Genomic DNA, 20904 nt, shown 5'->3' with positions numbered 1-20904 from the left:
TCCCCCCCCCCCCCGTTTCCATCTCTCGCCCACGCTCCCGACTCGGGAGCGTTTGAGTGCGTCATCGCTGTCCCGCGTCGGCTTTGACGCTGTCCGACAGGTTCAGACGCCTCGCTGGAGGTGTGAAACGCGGTGGCAGGAGCTGTTTTTTTTTTTTTGCCGGGATTTCATCAACTTAGGTCACGTTGGGATGGGTCAGGATGGTAGCGGTTCTTGGGTTCTGACTCGTTGCTCCCTCAATCAGCATCCCCAGAAACCCTTGAAGTGCTCTTTAAACCTGTCTAACTGTGCCCTGGATTCACAAACAAACAAACAAACAAACAAACAAACAACGGTATTGGGCATAAATACATGACTGTATTTCGCTGTCACACCCATTTAGGGAATGAAGCTGTACACGTCCTACGTCAGTCTTCAGAAAGGACCAGTTCATAAGCATACTGGTCCCAGTTTGGCTCAGCCTGACCCCAAACTGCCCCCCCCCCCCCCCCCCCCCCCGCCTGAGCCCTCCTGTGCATAGAGCCTTTTTTTCCCTTTTCTGTTGTGTTACATTGTTTAATCCCATCCTTTCACACCTGTATCGTTCAATTCTCATCTCATACTCAGGCTATTGAGTGAGCCTCTCACCAGGGATGTGCGTCTGCATTGCCGGGTCTGAGGGGGCAAAGGAGAAGGGGCGAAATGCTGTTTGCTGAGGTGTTGCACATCAAACAGTACAGTGTTGCTAGAAGCACATGCTTCCAATAATGCACCCCCTCAACACCCCACCCCACCCTACCCTACCCTGCACTCAGGGTCTCAAATGAGATGTCTACCCCCAGAGCTCATAAAGGTGATTTAAGCTCTGCAGACTTTAAAGAGACCTGGTATTAGAGCCAAGGCTCATATCAGTGTTTCCCTGTTTAAACACCCCCCCCCCTACCCCCCCTCCTTCTTTAGTTGTATATGATTCATAAATATCTCCCAGGATTTATTGTCATCCATCCATTTTTGGCCGCAAATCCTTATTGTTTGTCTTTCTCCCAGTATTTCTGTCTTCTTCCCCTGTAGTTATTTTTACCTTTCTGGTGTGCATGTTTCACTTTGCATGCCTGAGAGTGTATTTGCGTTGTGTATGTAAGCAGTTCTTCTCTCCACAGATATAAAACCGGCCAATGTGTTCATCACTGCGACGGGGGTAGTGAAACTTGGTGACTTGGGCCTGGGTCGCTTCTTCAGCTCCCAAACCACAGCGGCCCACTCTCTAGGTAAGCCCCCTTTCCGCCGCCTTCTCTCTCTCTCTCTCTGTCGGAAATCAGAAGGACAAGGGCTAGGCAGCGGAAAGGCCCTTTAATTACCGAGAGCTGGATGTGTTTCATTAGGGCTCTGCGAGGAGAACCATGTGTCCCGTGTTAAAAAAAAAAAAAAAAAGAAAGAAAGGAGGGGGAGGGAAAAAAAAAAGTCTCCCGTCGCCCCGGGGTAGGAGTGAGAAGCAAAGCGTCGCTTAGGCTGTATCCATTTCATTGGGCAGTTAGGGCTTTCCTGTTGCCTTGACCCCCGACCTTTGCAGATGATGTCTGGATGGGATAGGTCTGGACGGGCCGGCAGCCGCGGCGCGGTTCTCTGGCCGCGCCGACGCCGCCGTAAAGGAGAGGCCAAGGCGGACGGCTCGTGGGCCCCCGCCCCTGACCAGGGCGTCACGCTGCGACCAGCCGCCCGCTCCTCCCAGGAAGGAGACACTTATGGGGAAATAAAATCATTTAGTCCCCTCCCACCCCCGCAACCACCCCCCTCCACCCGTCCCCCCCCCTCCCCACCCGCCAACGTTAAAGAAACGGCCCAGGAAAGGTGTGAGCCCCGCGGCCACACTCCGTCTGCCAAAGTCACGCTGCGTACAGAAACGCCAGGGCCGGACCTCTGGGTTTTTTTTTCTTTCTTTTTTTTTTTTTTTAGCGACGCTTGTATTTTTACATGACCTGTTGTTTAAACAGAATTTCACTTTTTACAATTTGTTAACAGCCTGTCCAGTCATTGCTTTATAGCTGTTGGTATTGTAAAAAATCCCACTTCAAGGTCAGACTTGCATATTTATTTGACCCAACAGGGTATTTGATTGGTGGGGAGGCAGAGGGGGAGGGAAGTAGCTTTGCGTTTGTCATATGAGTGTACGAGTTACTTTAGTTGTGGGGTGGGGGGGGGGGGGGGGGCTGTTTCATTTATCGTCCTTTTCTGTGATACACAATGAGTGGAGTGTAAATAGCAGTCAGTGACCATGAGGTATGATTGATTTTTTTTTTTTTTTAGCTTCATGAAAATGTCAAGTTAGAATATCCATGAGGAAAATGAGATGAAAATCAGATTCATTTCACTAGTGAAACAATTTTAATATTAGTTACAGGTTGGAGGAGCAAAATAAAAGCAAGAAATAACAGGTGTGAAGTTAGCAAATGCATTCGATAAGCACAGTAAAAGTTGGGACAACAGCGCCCTCTACAGGGTTACTTGAGCAGAGTCCACAGTCATTCACACTCTGTACTGAATTCACCTCCTTACACAGCCTGGAATGACAGAGCCGTAATCAAGAGTGGCATTGATAATGTCTGAATGAGGATACCGTCACCCAGAGAGAGTGACGCAGATGAATCGGCTCAGGACAGTCGCGAGATTGGTCCGTGAAGCAAACCGATTCTCTATTAGATAGCCTCACGGCTATGGTTTAAGTGTCCAGGAACCCTGTCCAGTCTGCAGTCCAACTGATTAATCAAGTCGGACCACAAAGAAAGCACGGTGCATCAAATCCCCCGTGCCCACGTTGTGCCACGGTTAAACCGGTGTTTGTATGGGGCTTTTTTGACATGCCTTCAGTAAAAGATCCTTTGGGTGCTCTTCACACTGACACAGCGTGAAAATGATAAAATAAAGACCCCTTGATAAAATAGAAAACCACCATATGTAACATGTATTTTCCCATGTTTTGAATATAGTCAGTTATAGTCAGTGAGAGAGCAGTTGTTCATTAGGTAGCGTGTGTGTGTCATTTGGTACAACGACACGTCCCTGTCTATCTATCTATCTATCTATCTATCTGTCTGTCTGTCTGTCTGTCTGTTGGCCTGCCTGCCCTGTCCTGAGGCTGCAGGGTAAGGAAGTGCATTGGCAGGGTATGAAATTCATGAGTTTCTACATGGCGGGTTAAATTCACCCACGGGCATAGAGATCCTGGATCTGCCTCTCCCTCCAGGCCGAGAGACTAAAGCCGCCTCTCGCTCGTATATGCTCTCTCGCTCCCGCCATCGTGCTTGTTTTTCACCCCCCACCCCACCCCCATTTCTCTTTCTTTCTGTCTCCTCTCTCTCTCTCTCTCTCTCTCTCTCTCACAATCTTCCTCTCTGCTCACTTGCTCGCTTTCTCTCACTATCTCAAACCCGCCCCCCCTTCTCTCTCTCTTTCTCTTTTCTCTCTCTAGTTCTCTTTCTCTCTCTCTCTCTCTCTCTCTCTCTCTCTTTCCCTCTCTCGCTTCTCTCTCTCTCTCTCTCTCTTTCTCTCTCTCTCTCTCTCTCTCTCTCTCTCAGTTCACACACTCTCTCGCGCACGCTCTCTGCATGGCGAAGGTTTGGGGTGGGGAAGGTTGGAGGGATGGGGGGGGGGTTGACAGTTTTGGGCAGTAATGAGACAAACCACCGTGGTAGAACACTAGGATGCACGCTGGATGGAGGTCCAGGAAACTCTGCTCTGTGCTCGTCAATGCAGCTGCTCAGAAGCCAAGCCATCCCCCTTTTAACTCTGCCTCTCTGTGCCTCGCCGGTTCTCAGATACCAACCGGGGGGGGGGGGGGGGGGGGGGAGAAATATCACACTTCTCTTTGCATTTCCTGCCAGGGGCTTCTTCGCCTTTAAATTGGGGGGGGGGGTGGGAGGGTGGGGCGAGGATGTATTTTAAAAGGGGGAAAAAAGAACAAAAGAAAATCTGTAGGAAAAATAACAATGAAAGCGGTGATTAGATTAGACCCAAGGAAAAAAAAAAACCCTGTAAATCCAGTTTTTCCCCTCTGTATTTGCAATTAACGTTGAAACAGAACCAAGTTAATTATTGTTCAGTCGCCTCGTTCAAAGACCAGGGAGAGCGAAGGAGACATTCAGAACGAGAGGTCATAGCAGAGAAAAATCACCGAATGCACCTTCCTTTTAATCCTCTCCACCTCCAAAAGGTTCCTGACTCTCACAGTTTGGGTTTTAACTCTTAATCAAACAGGCCCGCATAGTAATTCCTCCCCTAATTGGGGAAGCCTCAGAGAACCTACGTAAAAGTCGTTTTTAGAACCGGCTGCCTGGAAAGCCCTCTTTTCCATAGAATGCATCTACGTCTCCACAATCTAGAATAATGAAAGCCGGTCCCTAAATGACTTTCACTGTATTTGCATGAATATGTAATGTGCTTTTTAATGTGCTCTTCAGCTCAATTGCATGATTGTAAGTTTGGCTTTTTATCAAACTATTAGCATAAGAGAAGATGATTTCTTTTTAATCATCTAATAATGATTAAGAGATGTTGTTTTTAATGGCACCAGGAGACCCCATCATTTGCCCAAACGTACAGTGTTAGGACCAATTAAATATGCTCTCTAGTCAGACGGTCCATGAAGAGAGGTAACGTGCTATTTTTAGAATGGAAGACTACTTGTCGTGTTTTTTTTTGTTTTTTTTTCCTCTGGTACTCATTTTGAAGCTCTAGAAATGAATCCATATTCTATTAAAATCACACCAAATTCAGGTTACGGGGGCTATTTTCTTCCTAATTAACAGTGTAATTGCTTAGAAAGGTTCAGATGATTTGTAAAGCAAGACAGGGGTCCTAGAAAGTTTTTTTTTTTTTTTTTTTTTTTTTTTTTTTCTCCACCTCACTTGCGCTGGAAATCTCTTTCACACACTAATCGTAAAGGGCGTTGTGTTTGATTGACGCACACATTGCATCACAGGGCAGGATGCTAAAACACGCGGGCTGGGATGTTTTTTTTTTTGTTTTTTTTTTCAGCGGCATCTAGGCAGCGGCTCAGCTCCCTGTCTCGTCTGTTTGGTCTTGAGATGTTTGTCTGACTCTGTTCTTGCCACCTGAGACTTTCTCCTATTTGTTGGATCTGAGCTCCTGGTACCAGGGCTAAACTTTGTAAACTGTAAGCATTTGTCAGAGTGTTGTTGGAACTCGCCCCCTCCCCAACTCCCATGTTTTGTTTTTGCTTTGTTTTTTTTTTTGTTTTTTTTCCCTCTCCTTCTCCCTTGCTCTCTCTATCATCAATCTTTCACGCTGGCTTGTTGGCCACAGTGACGTGGCTATTGGGGAGCTTGTGTCAGGCTTTAGGGAAAACAGCGGAAAGCTTTTATTTGTCCTCCTGGGCCTGGCCTACCCGCACGCTACTCATTACTCTCTGACAATTACCCGCCCTCTGCGAACGACTTTCCCAAATCTATCTGACTCGCCCATCAAACGGGTCAAACTCGCTACGACCTGTTTCCTCTCGTGCCTCTCACCTAACAGCGGAACATTCCCAGAGATCCTTTCCTCTGATAGGTCCTCTGACATTATACAGACATCTGACAAACACGCTGTCATCTCCGTTTGGATGATATGTAAGCAGACACCCTGAACGCGAAGGAAAAAAAACCCAAAAACAAAACACATCACTCTAAGTTGTTTGTCTCGTGTAAATATCGGAACCTGGCAGTTCAAAGTTGGCTCTGTCCAAAAACGACGACTGAGAAATGTAGCTAGCATGGGCGTATAGACGTATAAGCTCCGGGATGAGTTGGTTGGGTTGGCTAGCTTCGTCTACGGAGTGTGCTGTGGGGCTAACTGGTTAACTGGTCAGTGGCGATATGGAGGCCTGGGAAAAGCTGATTGGTGCCCCGTAAACCGACCTACACCTTCCTGTGGCAGTCGGGCGGAACTGCAGCTTGCGGTCCAGCCATCAGCTCCTCGATTCTTGGCACAGCCAACGCGGCCCTTTTGGTTTTATCAAGTTTCAAAGCTGGGCCTGAAAATTACTTTGGGGTGGAAAGGAAAAGAAGAGGGGAAAAAAAAAAAGTCCTCGGTCTTCCATTTATTTCTTGGCTCCTGTTATAAATCATTTCTCCTGTTTCGTAATGGGACGTGAATGACGGCTTTTACGTTTATAGCTAAGTTCCCATACAGACTGACTGCCTGACTGCTCTGACCTCTGATATCGCAGCACATTGATTTCAGTAAGTTTTCTAATAAGTGGAAATGATTTTTTTTTTAAATGGGGCGTTAACACGGTAGTGTGTTGAAGCACTGGCCCGTAAGCTCTCGACTCATGCGCTCACCATGACCTTTCAAGAGCAGTTGACTGACTCATCAACTCTTTTTTAAATACCTAGTACTTTGGAAAACTTGGTAATTGGCTGTTGTTTTGAAGGTTTCGCTCCACGCATGGCTTCTGGTGTCCCAACCAAAGATCTGATACTAATTAACAGTTGAGTGATAGTTTAACGTTTCCGCTTTGAAATAAAGTTTATGACCATAATGTGGTGATGCGTGTTTGCTTCATGCATGTCTCTGCGGTGGTAAGAATCCTCGATCTGTTTCTTTAGTCTGCTAACTCTCTCCTCTCTCTCTCTCTCTCTCTCTCTCTCTCTCTCTCTCTCTCTCTCTCCCTCCCTCTCTCTCTCTCGTGCTTTCATGCTCACTCTCTCCCCCCTCCTTTTTCCTCTTTCTGTCTCTGTCTTATCACTCTCTTCTCCTCCTCCGTTCTCCTCTGTCTTTGAGCCGTGTCAATGAAGCATCCATGGGTGAACCTCATGTCTCTTACGACGTCTCGTTCCACACAGCGAGACGGGGCCTAACTTCTGTTTTTCTCCCTTTCTGTTCCAGTGGGCACCCCTTATTACATGTCTCCTGAAAGGATACACGAAAACGGATATAACTTTAAGTCCGACATCTGGTCGCTAGGCTGCCTGCTGTACGAGGTAACGTATAGAAAACGCATAACACACCCCCCCCCCGGCCTCCCCCAACTCTCCCATCCCCCTCTTTAACTGATGTTTGTCGTCTTTGACGAGCCGCAATCCGACCCCCGCACACACACACACACACACACACACACCGTCCCCGACTTGTGTGGTGGTGTCTGTCATGAAAAATCACTGTACGATATTATACTTGATGAAGGTAAGCGCCCATGCGCAGGAGACCTGGAGAATGTTTGAAGTTTGCAGAGAAGTGAGAGTGACGTTTACATATGTTTTAGATAACATGCACAGTTTTGCACAGAACTGATACTGACTACTTTGATTACTCTTCAATAATCGTACACCTATCACACCCACAGTGGAAAGAAAGCCAGCTGCCCCCAGCATGCTTCTCTTTCCTCAGCCCAAATTGAAGTTGAAATAGTGGAAAGGTCAGCTATGTGTGTGATTTTTTTTTTTTTTTTTTTTCCCTCGACATCAGGATAAATGTTTTGTCAAGAAAGGCAGTATTCTCTGTGTACTTTCATGATATGAACTAACACTTAAACCCCACCTATTCCCATTGCATCAGAATGGTAGTGGCTTACACTCTGGGATAAGTAGCCTAACCTTCAGAGGCGATTGTGTTTATGTCGAGGGACGCTTGTGAATCATGGCCTTGGCCTTTTTGAAGGATCGGGGAGTTATGAGTAAGAGTAGGTGCTGTCTCTTTCCCCCCCTCACTGGATAATTGAAGAAACCCAGGGCAGAGAAAATAACATGCTGGAGAATAGCATGGCGCTTAACTCCATGCAAATCCACAGTGACATGTTGGCTGAATTTACATGCGTGTGCTCTCCCTCTCTCTCTCTCACTCACACACACACACACACACACACACACACACACACACAGGTGTACAGACATTGTTAGTCCAGCACCCACTCCTCCCCTGTATTCCCCTGAGTGAGGGTTTTTTTTTTGTTTGTTTTTTTTTAATCCTCCCTCTCTTTTGGGGGAAGGGGGAGTGGGGGGGGGGGGATTCACCAGTAGCCGTATCTCCCAAAGTGCCCGAGGCTGAAAAACAACGATCTGAGTTCATTGCTGCTCAGAGACCAGCGCTTCTTGGCGCTAATTAGTTTCTCCCACAATGCACCAGGCCCGGCGGTGCGCCGCGCTCGGCGAAAAAGGCTGTGGGTCAGCCGAGAGCGGCGGAGGAGGTAAACGGGGGAACGGCTGTGATCTCTAAAAGCTTCTGTAGGAAACGGTTTCACTCCGGCCCCTCAGCAGATCACTCGGGGGGGGGGGGGGGGGGGGGAATCCTTCCCCAACAGCAGCAGACGTCTGACATCTCAGTACACTGCCAACAGGTCACATGACCCAGTGCTAAGACCCGCGAATGAATGATTGACGTCTGCTTGACTGACAGTTCTGGAAGAGCTGTACCTGCTAACACTCATTGAACGGTCATAGACAGAGCATGCCAACTATTGGAGCAAAATTTTTAAAGCACATATGTAATGCCGTTAGGCTTTTGTGCGTGAAACCAGGGATTTATTCTATGATGAAAGCTCCAGTTTTATTGTGTGTGTGTGTGTGTGTGTGTGTGTGTGTGTGTGTGTGTGTTTTCTTGCTGTGGCCATGTAAGGTTTTGGATTGTGTTTTCTCTCTCTTTTTTTTTTTTTTTTTTTTTTTTTCCTTTTTTTTTTTTTTTTTGTCTTTCTCCTCATTAGACTTTGTCTCCTCAGATAAAAGACAGTGGTTCTGCTCTGTTGCTCGCTCTGAATGGCTGTATCTATAATTCGCAAGCTTGTGCCATATTCCATTGATCTTCATTGATCTCTTTTGTGTGGAAGCTGTGCTGTGCATGTATGTGTTTGTGTGTAATTCCTCTGTTTCTGAAAGCATGAATCTTTCAATTCATGCGCCTTGGGCTTCTCCAGGGCAGAGGAGAGAGAGAGAGAGAGAGGGAGGTCAACGGGCCTTGGTGAAAAATCATCAATACCTGTGCATTGTATTCTTGTATCTGCATCTTTTATTCCGTTTGATGGAGGCCCCTCTTGGCCGGACCCTAGTTTCGGTCAGCCGGCCTGGGCGGCCCCGTGATGGGGCGGGGAGGGACTCCGGGTGCCGGCTCGGGTCGTCTCCCCGGCGATCGGCACGGCTGGCGAGGCACGCGCTCTCCGCCGCACGTCAGTCAATAGCAGAAGATCCTCACCACGCACACTGGGCTATTTCCATTATTGACACCCCTTCTCTCTGTATGTGTTTTCTGTCAGGAGTCGGACTGTACAGACTAAAATCAGAGAAAGTGTAGAATTTTTTTTTTTTTTGTTTGTTTCCCAGGGACTGACGTAGAGTAAGGAGTGAATATAAGAGTGAATTTGTTTGTGTTGTTGCCGATCTGTTTGTTGGTGGTTGGTTTTCAGTTTTAGTCATGATACTTTGCTTTAAAAACAACAATAGGCTGTATTAGCTAGCAGGCAACTTTACTTCAAATAAACCTTTATAATTGGACAAGACGTGTGACAAGTAAGCATTCAGTCATTTTGGGGGAGGCGGGGGGCGGCCCGCTGCTGTTTTGTAACTATTAGATTTCCAGTTACAACCTCATGTATCTACTGGCTTTTAGTATATGGACGGTTTGCATGTTAGTGTCTTTGCACCCCCCCCCCACCCCCCATGTTTTGGCCTTGTCTTTGAAGTGCTCTTAAAGTCATCCACTCTTAAATGAGTGTCAGGGCCTGTCACTACATCATGAAACTGTCCTCTCTCTTTAGCGAGAAGGGGAACTTAAACACCATCTGCGTTGCATTCGTTCACCAAAGGGCCCTTGATGAGCCAAGGCCTGTTTGTCTCTAATCAGTTCGAGCAACCGTCAACTGATGGAGATGATTCACACACATACCTTATATGGAGATGAACTAAAGATGAACATACAGGAAGTTGTGTTGTAGCTTCTCCACATCTTGTATCTTAGGCTCAAATGAGAGCTGTTGCACCTGAAATGATCCCCGATTTGCCCAGTTGTTTTTAATCTGTGTTACGTGTTAGTGTTTTCAAACACCAGCCCAACCCTGTGGGCGCAACTGACCTTACATTGTCGTACTAACACTATTAAACAATTGAAAGTTGGTTATCAGCAAGTCAGACAACTTCAGGTGAGTCTACATCCTACTCAGCGCGTCCTCTCGGCTGTGTCCCCTGGACGTGATTTGTGGAAAACGGGGTCTCTATACCAGCTTCAGAGAATGGTACCCGTCTGGTCACTACCGTGATGTCGTCCTTGAGAGGTTCCTCAGAGAACTTCAGCAGGATATCCAAGCTTAGCTCCTACAGTTTTCATTACCTTCGCCTTTAGCCGAGTGGTTTTTGGGTTTTTTTCCGTTTTTCTTTTTAACGAAGGCCTGACGGACCGGGTTCGTCTCAGGCTAAACAGATGGCACACACGGGATCCTTTACTGTCTGTGCTATATTAAAGACAGACAGAGCGCTTGGTGGTGGATCTCTGCTCCCATGTCCTGGCCGAGGTCTTTGATGTGCTCTTAAAACCTTCCTAATAGCTGTCTTTAGGGGTGTTTAAGATTTACATTGACATAAATCAAGGCCCCCAGTCCTATTTCAGCTTCATGCCAGATCTCTTCTTGTCCCAAACAAGAAACCTGGATCCCGTGTAAAGAAAGAAAGAGAGAGACATGAAAAATTTTTGTTCCTTTTAACAATTAAAATGAACACAACTATTAAGCCGCGCTCGTCTTTTACAAGCACATGTTTTGAATGGACTCCCTGACCAGCTCGTGTTGTGTCTGAGATGACATTGAACGCCTGGTATGTTATGAGGAAAGGTCAAGCGCCCATGAACAAGAGGAAACGTTTATGTGCCCCCCCCCCCCCGTATTCAATGCTGATTGGTTTTTTTTTGACGTGAAGTTTTTGATTCGTCGCTGCGGGACAGAAGCTTCCGGATCGGCATCCTTACTCAATTCTTCATCCCCAGATTTCTTCCATTACTTGGAAAGGGCCAAGCATGTAAATACATCCTGTATGTAACGCAGTACAAAACTCCCATCCCCCCCCCCCGCCCATTCTGACATGTCCACTTGGTATGAGCTGAGCAAGCCTCCTTTTTCTGCATAATATTCAAATACAGATTATCCCGCGCTCCTTGGTCTCTCCTCGACGTGAAGCAGGAGTTTAATTTGATAGCTTAGTGAATTAATGTAGCAGTGCGCTGGAGAACGCGCACGTTCTTTTAAAGATGCTGAGGGAGAAAGGCAACGTCCTGTCTTTTTTTTTTTTTTTCTTTCTTTTTCGCTTTTTTTCGGGCTTTTAGCATTCCGATCAAGCAGCGCGCTTCCCCCCCCCCCCCCCCCCCCCCCCCCGTTTTACTAATGACGCCGAAAATCACACGCGCAGCTTCCATCCATTTGTTTCGGAGGCATTTACAAACAGAAAAGCAGGTCTTAAAAACTTCCGGAACGCTCCATAATCTGTCTCGTTATTGCTACAAAGCAGCGGCGGAAGACGACGGTTTTTCTCGGTGGCGTCTTTGAAAATCAAAGTTTGAGTCTCTTTTAATGATCTTCATCGCTCTTGGTCCCCACAAGTTTGCCAGCTCTTTGTGTGACTGAATGGAGGAGGGGGGGGTGGGGGGGGGGTGTTGGGGTGTATTTCATGACTCCCTGGACCTGAGATGTATATTTAATTGTGGTCCCCCTGCACCACGGCTTCAGCTCGTAATTAATATATCATTAAAGCGACACATGAAGGACGGAGCAAGATGAAATAGTGATGTTTTTTTTTTTCTTTTTCTTCTTCTTCTTCTTCTTCTTCTCCTTCGCGTTTGTGTTTGAGTTCTCCCGTACTTGAACCGGGCCGCAACCTGCGGTTTGCTCCAGAGAACTGGGGTTTTCATGGCTTCTTTTTCCCCTTTTTTTTTTTTTTTTTTTTTTTTTTGTGCCTTTTAATTGGCATGCAAAGCGTGCGGCGAGGTAGGAGAAAGATCAATATTAATTAAGGTAAATGGCGACCTCTGGTCTGCTTGTTCAGACCTTTACATGGCCTGGGGACACTTACTACACACGGCGTCAGTTGTTGAGAGGCAGCGGTTGCCAGATCCAGAGGTTGTAGGGTGGTTATGTTGAGTAGAGAGCTGTGTGTGTGTGTGTGTGTGTGTGTGTGTGTGTGTCTTTGTCCATGTACTTGTGTGTGTGTGTGTGTGTATGCATGTCTGGCTCCTTAAGAGTGTGTGTGTGTGTTTCTTTGTATGTGGTTCATGTTCTTTTATGTTCGTGTGTGTGTGTGTGTGTGTGTGTGTGTGTGTGTGCCGGGGAGCCACCAGCGCGGGCAGTAGCAGCAGCGGCCCTGCAGACAGACAGCAGGCCAGCGTGCGCCGTGCACGGCCTCAGAATACCAATGAGGAGAGGAGCCGGGCCCCGGAGGTCAGGGAGCAAGTCAATCATCTTATCCATCGCCTGGGCGCCCGCAACCAAATTAGCCTGAAAAATTCAGGGGCTGGGAGCGCGGGCCGAGCAGCTGTCAGGGCCAGGAGCTCCCGGGCACTAATGAACCAGATGAATAGTGCAAAAACTCCAAAATAAAAACAGGACAGTTGACATTTTTCATCTGTCAAAAGCAGAAGATGCATGAAAATACGATAGTCCTTGTTTAACCCTTTGCTGGCTGTGGAGGGTTTTTTTTTTTTTTTTTTCACCCCCCCACCTCCTTCTCTACCTTCTCCTCCTCCCCCTCCTCCTTCTTGCCCCTTTTGTGCGATGCACTCACAAGGAAAAAAAAAAAACCCATCTCTCGGTCATATGCAGGTGTACATTGACTCTCTCTCTCACACACACACACACACACACACACAAACACACGTTTACACACATGCTGCAGCAGTTGCATTTGCATTTCACTAAACGCCTGTGTACGGCTGTGGGTATGCTGTAATTATGGAAGAGGAACTGTGAGCATAAGCACAAGCATGCAGAACACATCCAGATGTTGTTGTAAACAGCAGAGTGTAATCTGTATGCCCATAGGTACGTGAGCGAGAGGTGTGCATTTTAAAACATGTTCAGGAAAAATCCACATTTTATTCCGAGCCTCTTCTTCTCTCCCTCTGCGATTTCTGCTGTATTTTTCCACCACACAGCATGCTCTCTCTGTGTGTGTGTGTGTGTGTGTGTGTGTGTGTGTGTGTCTGCGCGGTAGTGTCGGCCTCACGCAGACAAACACGCCGGTAGTAATTCACTCTCTACCAGACATCGTTACTGTCACACACCCTGCCAGTCCCAGTAACTGATGGAGGAGAGGAGAATGTGGAGAAAGATCACATTGAGCTGCCAGCACCACCCCATACAGCCTCAATCTCTTCAATTTTTGAACCCCCACACCCTCACACACCCCACAGCACTACAGTGGACAACACTGGTCAAGCAGCTGTGTTCTCTCACTCCTCTGTCTTCAGTCTATTAACTACTTAAGTTACCTGATGGCTCTCATCGCTGGTCTGTTGATAGTCTTCTAGTTTTTTTTAAAAACACTATACTGCTCTTCATGTGACCAGTGCAGGTAAGAACACAAGTCTGGGGAAGAAGTCTTGTGACCCCTGTGTGTGTGTGTGTGTGTGTGTGTGTGTGTGTGTTTAGCAGGGTTAGCAGCTCACGGGCCTGAGTATGAGAACGTTTCTCTGCTCCAGGAGTTCTGCCGCTCCCCGCCACGGCTCTGACAGCCTGGCCGCTCCCCCGTCTCGCTCCGACACGCCGCCTCCTCTCCTCTCCTCTCCTCTCCTCTCCTCTCCTCTCCTCACACTCCTCCCCTGTCATTTTAATTGAGTTCTCGACTACCGCGTCTCTGAGCGTGCGTGTGTCTGCGTCTGTGCGCGTGTGAGTGTTTGCTGCTAATGGAACCTGCGAAGGCCGCATCAAAACGTTGTCGATTTCAGGACCAGTGGAATCCTCACCACTGCATTTTAAACAGTTGTGGATAATGGTTGTCGTAATATTCATATCAGTGGTGTTTAAATTTAAACGAGTTAAATTAGATTATACCCGTCCCTGTTGCGATGGAAAAAAACATGCCATGTTGTTGTGTTTTAAAGGGGCTTGCTCCAGGGCAGCAACGTGTTTTCATTCATGTTTGCAATTTTAAATTATTTTAAATTTTTTAATGATTTATTTATTTATTTAGTTTTTGAAGGGTGAGATCTCATCAGCTTTATAATAATTAATATGACAAAGATTTTCTCTTCAGGAGGAGAATGTCCTCCATTCCTTTCTCTGTTTGCCGGGCATCCTACCTCACCGTGGAAGAAACTAGAACTAAAATGTCAGTGTCACTTTTTTTTTTTTTTCTTTTTGTTACGTGGTTGAAAGCTTTGTTTTTGTGCTCTCTGGAGACACATGGCATCCATAATATTACTTGTTCTCTCTCTCTTTATTTTCTTTTTCTTTCTTTCATTCTCTCGCTCTCTCCCGCCTTCTCTTTCTCTCTTTCACTTTCACACTTTTTTTTTTCATGTGCCACCTAGATTTGGAGCGCGTTCAGGCTCTCTCTCTCTCTCTCTCTCTCTCTTTCTCTCTCTCTGTCCCTCTCCGTCTCCACACCGGCAGTGCAGTCGTGCTGAGTGCGGCTATGACAGGGCCAGATGCAGGCACTTAATTGGCTGAGTGTGCCGATTGGAGGACGGAAGAAAGGAGAGAGGCGACGTCTCGCCGGCGTGCGGCTTTATCACAGTGACACCGAGGCACTTCCCCGCGCTTTTTTAATGATGATGATTCAGCTGATGAACGCGGCTTTGCCACCTGTAGACTGATTACACAGCGGCCGCGTTCTCGTACACACGATGCATGTTTCCACTCATCTCAGGCCAACTCTCGTGAAAGTGAAATATGGCAACCCACTTCAAAATTGTTTATCTCACAGTCTGAGTTAAGGAAATTCTCTCTCTTTTTTTTTTTTTTTTTTATCTTCCAAGAGTGTCTTTCTTTGTTCAGGTGCTGTGTTTTTCTCTTTTGCTCTTGAAGTGAGAAATTTGCATTTTTTTTTTTTTAAATACAGTCAGTTTCCAGGTGAGATCTTTGAGGTGAAGGAGGGGTAGCTTTGAGTATTTTTCTCTTGGCTTTGTTGTCTACCGCAGGCGCTCAGAGAAACCGTAGCTCTTTTATAAATCAGCTCAAAAAGGGCTCATTGATTATGTACAAAATAATGTGATTACTAGCAATGGTGAAAATAAGAAAATAAACTCCTTTAAGGACCTGCATACAACATGCAGAAGTGGGAGTTTAACGAATACTCTCATTTACATCCAATTGACGCAAAACTCATTTATCGTATAGATGTGGCTGGTGCCTTTCCTAAAGACGTCATGCGTGACACATGCAGTTTTAAGAAAGTCTGAGCAGTTTGACTGAAGAGATCAAATGTTTGAGTACGCCTCTTTTAATGCAAGAAAGATTACTATAATCCATGTCTTTATGCGATTCAGTATCGCAATACATTATCAGTATCGCGATACAATACCGCAGCATTTACGCAGCTGTTTATTATTTTAAAATATGGTTCTAGTCACATTAAAACCACATTATTGGCATTCATGGAAACGACAACAGCAATAGTTAGTTGATATGTGACTGTAGTGTATCGAAAGGGGCGGGGATGTCTGTTAACCAATCAGAGGCCGGCGTCAGCCACAGAGGAGGAGGACTTTGGCATCGATCACCGTCCCAGCGCTGCCGAGTTCTCACCCCGCTGGATGGAAGTCATTCAGTACTGTCTGTTATTTTCAGTCCCGGTCGTGCAGCCGCAGTCAAAACCCGCGACAGCTTGATGAAGATTGAGTATGTTGTCATCGTGTGTTTGTGTGCAGATGTGTGTGTGTGTATGAGAGAGAGAGAGAAGGAGAATGAAATTGAAGCCATCAAGTAAAGCTCACAAAAGTCCTTGTGGTTTAAACCCTCAAACCAAGAAAGTCGTATTCCTTTGCATCTTTAATCAAAAGTTTAAGTATAGTGGCATTTCAGAGAAAAAACGCGCTGCATTTTCTCAGCGTGCTTCAAGATTTAAGTGTCTTTCTGTTTTTTTTTTGGGGGGGTTTTTTAACCCCTCCTCTAAATATACAGACATTATCCAAAGATGACTTCAGCTTACACTGCTCAATATTAACTGTCAGTTTAATGGAATTGGAAATATTACAACAGTGTGTAGAACAGACAGATTTTGCGTGCGAGTCACCAAAGGGAGCTCGACATTTGCGTTTTTATCTTTATTTGAACTTGAACTTTATTTATTTATTTGAAACAGTCGCGTTATTCATTGCTATTGGCTTCCTCTGAGCTTGTCCTCTCTAAGATTTTTTTACTGCGTAGTCTCACCGTTTGGCAAACGCATGCGTTTCAAAAAAAAAAAAAAAAAAAGAGAGAGAGAGAGAGAGAGAGAAAAAAAACAGCGTTTGTGATTTATGGAGTTGCTAAGGAACAGCAGCTGCTTGATCAAGTACTGGTAAACGTCCAAAATGGCGCAGGCTAGGGAGAAACATCTGGAAGTGAAAGTGACAGCAGCCATAGTGGCTGTTTGGATGTCTGGTTTGTGTCCTAGTAGCTCTGTCTGTATGTCTGTCTGTCTGTATTTCTGTCTGTCTCTCCCTCTCTCTCCCTCACTTTCTCCCCCTCGCTCTCGCTCTCGCTCTCCTATAAGACCCAAGGAACTCTTTTCTGTTTTTTTGGCTGTCGTTGAAAAAGCCACTAACCACACAGACTAACACTGAGACGTCCATATGCTTTCCTTCCCCCTGCTAGTCTGAACAGGCAGTCAACACCAGAGCATGGACCGAGTGGAAGACACCAACAAACTTGTTAAGTCGTTAAAGAAGGATGTCGTCAAACTCTTCCTTAGTCAAAAACAAAAACCAAAAAAGAGACATGCCAGAACTAAGTCAAATGACGTTCTTGTCGCTTCGAGTTTAACTTGAGTTCATGTGTTCCCTTTGGGTCCAAAGGCTGTTGGTAGCACTATTTACTTGCATTAACACATTGAGGATCATAAAATGATCAGCAAGGTTCTGCACATTGGTATAAACTTAGCTAGGGTTATGTGTGTGTGTGTGTCTTTTCAAGCTCTTTCACATAACAGATTGGGTCTAGTTACAGTGCCCTCTAAAGAGAGGAGTACCTTTCTTATGTCTGAAGCCTTTTTTTTTTTCTTTTTGCTTTTGTTTCTTTCCGCAATGTGAATATTTTATGGTCTCCGTTAAAGATAAAACCGCGCAAATAAAACAAACCATTTATGAAAAATGAAGGGGGGGGGGGGGGGATCCATCCTCCCTCTTTAACAGCTCTCCTTTGGTCTCTCTGTTTCTCTCTCTCTCTCTCTCTCTCTCTCTCTCTCTCTCTCTCTCTCTCTGTCTCTGGATCCCAGATGGCTGCTCTCCAGAGTCCGTTCTATGGGGACAAGATGAACCTGTTTTCTCTATGTAAAAAGATTGAACAGTGTGACTACCCTCCGCTTCCGTCTGATCACTACTCTGAACAGGTACGGCCGGCTCCCAGTTTTCACTCCCAGTTCCCAGTCTCCCACGCCCATCACTACAACCTTCACTTCATCTCACGGCCGGGAATGTGTGCCAATGCATTTAACCGAAAAAGGCCAGAGACGTGAGGACAAGACGTCGAATGTTTGTCACCCCGTGGTGCTTTTTTTGTTTGTTTTCACTCCGTCTTTAAATACTGAAGTCAATGTTTGCCTCCAGTTTCGACTTAATCTTTCACACAGAAATGCTTTTTCATGTTAATTTTGTGCTCCAAGAGGGTCAAATGTCGTAGGTGTCATTTAATAAAAGAAATCGGCAAATCCATTAAGAGCGGATGAATGCGTTGATAGCTACATATGGCTGGAGTTGTGTGTTTGTTCAGAAGCATGGAGGACTATAGCAGAGCCCTGCTTGCCTCTCACCTGTTAATAAGACAATCAGAAAAGAGGCAACTTCACAGCATACACACACACACACAGTTTCTTTATAGGCATCATGAGTAGACAAGCTATAACCAAAGGAAACATATGCACGTGTTGCACAAATATATTCCCCTTCACGTCTTCACCATCCCAAAACCAGAGTTTTTTTTTTTTTTTTTTTTTATTCCCTTGTGTCTGGCTTGTGTTCACGCTGTTACACACACACACACACAGACACACACACACTTTTTGTAGAAACTCACAGAGATTATTTTAAAGTGCACTTCTCTGTGTAGGTATGAGATCTTCGTTTCAGACTTGACCATGGTGGGAAAGCCTGGCTGTGTTAATGAGAAATATGCAGAAATATGAGTTTAAACGTGTGACTCTGCTCTCGTCACTGATGATGAACATTCAAACCTGCCTGAAGCCCACGGCTTCATTCACATCTTTTGCCCTAGCTGCTACCACTGCTGAGATCCTCCTCTCTCTCTCTCTCTCTCTCTCTCTCTCTCTCTTTTTCTTTCTCTCTCTCTCTCCCTCTCTCTCTCTCTCTTTTTCTCTCTCTCTCTCCCCCTCTCTCTCTCTCTCTCTCTCTCTCTCTCTCTCTTTCTCTCTATGGGAGAATGGCCTGAAACTCCCTGACTGGATCTAAACAACGTTCCCGAAGGAATGGCAAAAAACTGTCAGCTGCTGATCTTTGTTGTGTCACTTACCATCTTCTCCTCGACACACTCTCCTCCACCTGACAGACGGCACCTCCCAACACCCCCTACCTTTTCCACGCATGGAACGCATAAATATTTTACATATCTGCATCCTCATACCCCCCCCCCCCCCCCCCCCAGCTCTCCCTCCATTCTTCACGACTAATTTTCAGACTGTCTGCATTTGCATTTCACATGCCGACTGATTAGGAGACGCCGCGCCATGCAGCGGCAGCCCGGCCCTCCTCTCGGCAGGCGGTTGCCATGGCGATCCTGGGGGGTGGGGGGGGGGGGGCGCTTGTGCTTCTTCGTCTTCGTCTTTTTCTTCCTCCTCCTCCTCCTCCTTTCTTTTTTTTTTTTTTTCTCTTTTTTTCTGTCTTTTAATGATGCTGTCGGTGGTGGGGCTGAGCTTGTCTATCCGTAGCGCTCGCTGCCATCAGCCGCACAGTTCTGCTCCGTTCGAGTGTGAATTTAAGAGAAGGATACGGAACGGATGTAGCGTGTGTGTGTGTGTGTTTGCGTGTGTGTAGGGTTGAGGGTGGGCTAAATGTGGATCTCACTGCTTTAACATTCTCCATTGGCTTTCAAAATCATTTGCTTCATTCTCCCACCGTCGGCGTACGAAGCGCACACACACATTTTTCATTTATTTAACCAGCGTCTTTTTTTTGTTTTTACACAATAAACCCTGAGCTCTACACAATAAACCCATTGGAAATGAATGTCACGTTAGTCCAGATGTTAGGAGATGCACATTGTATGCACGAGTGTATGCACATTGGCATTGCATAGATGATGATAACTTTTTTGTTTGTTTGTTTGTTACATTGGTGTTTTGGTGTGAATAATGAGATCACTCTTTTGTCCCCGTGTTGTAGCTGAGGAAACTGGTGGATATGTGCATTAACCCAGACCCCGAGAAGAGGCCGGACACCACCTACGTGTACGACATCGCCAAACAGATGCACGCCATGACGCTCGGCAACTGAGACGCCCGGACCGGGCTCCGGGAACCCGCGTGCCGTTCTCGATCTGGTGGAACTGCCCCCCCCCAAAAAAACCCTATCCAGCCCCTCTGCCGAGTCATTTAATCTGCTCCTCCTCACCTCAACCAATAGTGACTTAGCGCTTAAAACAACGAAAGAGAGATGTCTTTCGTACTGTACTTCAAGAGCTCTTTCAGACGTCGTACCAAAAAAAGCGATGCAGAATTCTCAGATGCTTTTGAGGAAGGTTTTTTTGTTTTTGTTTTTGTTTTGTTTTTTTCCCCGTACTTTTTGAATCGGGTTACATGTAAATTCGTCACAAACGTAACTGTACCACATTATACGTCTAGATTAAGGTGTAGAACAAACAGCGACCATAGACTCCTTAAATGCTTGTGACAAATGTGCTTGAGAAATGCTTTGTGTGTTATTGTATCGTCACCATGTGCCCTTAGAGAAAACAAACCGCATACATAGTGTTTTGCAAGCATAGATGTTGCTAGGTTGCACTTTTTGTGACAGTGATACAGTCTGTGCGGGCAGGCAGGTCGATGAATGTAAACCTATAACAAAACGTCCTTGTTACAGTACGAAATTTGCACTAACCGCACTTCAACCAAGACAGACAACGAGGCCTGTTTTACCACCCCCCCCCGGCCCCATTCCCCCCCCCTTCTCTAAAACCTCACTTATGAAGTTGTCTCTACACCTCATGAAATCATTTCACAGGAAGATTTATCAGAATTTGGGAAAAACAAACAAAACGAAAGCAAAAAAAACCAAAAAAAAAACAGGAAGCTTGCTTCACATCTATACGACTTAAATCCCACTTCCCCCTCTCTAGACAACTTCTTTTTTTTTTTTTTTGTTCTTTTTGTTCTTTTTTTTTTTTTTTGAAGGTGGTTGGGGTTTACAGCTTTCCAGAAAGAGGATGAGGTCAGAACGTTGTAATACATGTGTGGGCAGAAGTCTAGAGCGACTCACAGTCAGGCTCCTCGTTCTGCGGACCCACCGCTGCCCTGGGTTTTTGCCACAGTGCCTCCTCTGGGTCATATGGCAATCAACAGGCACCCCCCGCCGTGGAGAGAGAAAGGGAGTTGGTCGTAAGGGATCAGTGATATATGTCTAGGTCCTGTTTATGCCCACCATTTGCGTCCTAAACCCCTTGGCACATAGATATGGTCCTACGAGCCGTACGCACGCACGCACACACACACACACACACACACATGCACACAAAGTGTGGCGTATCGCTTCGAGTGTCTTTTAAGTCTGGCCAAGTGGAAGAATTTTCTGTTTATGACGATGCTCACATACTTC

At 46.1% G+C, this 20904-nt stretch overlaps 1 protein-coding gene across 1 annotated transcript in view; it reads left to right on the top strand.

Moving 5' to 3' along the window:
- Positions 1 to 20429, top strand: part of nek7 (NIMA-related kinase 7) — a 50015-nt gene extending 29586 nt beyond the window's left edge. Inside the window, exons 7-10 of the mRNA XM_030784208.1 lie at positions 1140 to 1247; positions 6865 to 6959; positions 17358 to 17471; positions 19477 to 20429. Of these exons, the coding sequence (XP_030640068.1) occupies positions 1140 to 1247; positions 6865 to 6959; positions 17358 to 17471; positions 19477 to 19587 (428 nt within the window). The 3' untranslated portion in view covers positions 19588 to 20429. The remainder of the gene's footprint in view (positions 1 to 1139; positions 1248 to 6864; positions 6960 to 17357; positions 17472 to 19476) is intronic.
- Positions 20430 to 20904: the final 475 nt, after the last annotated feature.

This window comes from Chanos chanos, chromosome 9 (assembly GCF_902362185.1).
Source record: "Chanos chanos chromosome 9, fChaCha1.1, whole genome shotgun sequence".
NCBI lineage: Eukaryota > Metazoa > Chordata > Actinopteri > Gonorynchiformes > Chanidae > Chanos > Chanos chanos.
Note: the sequence above shows the minus strand (reverse complement) of the source record. Positions and strands in the feature narration are given on the sequence as shown.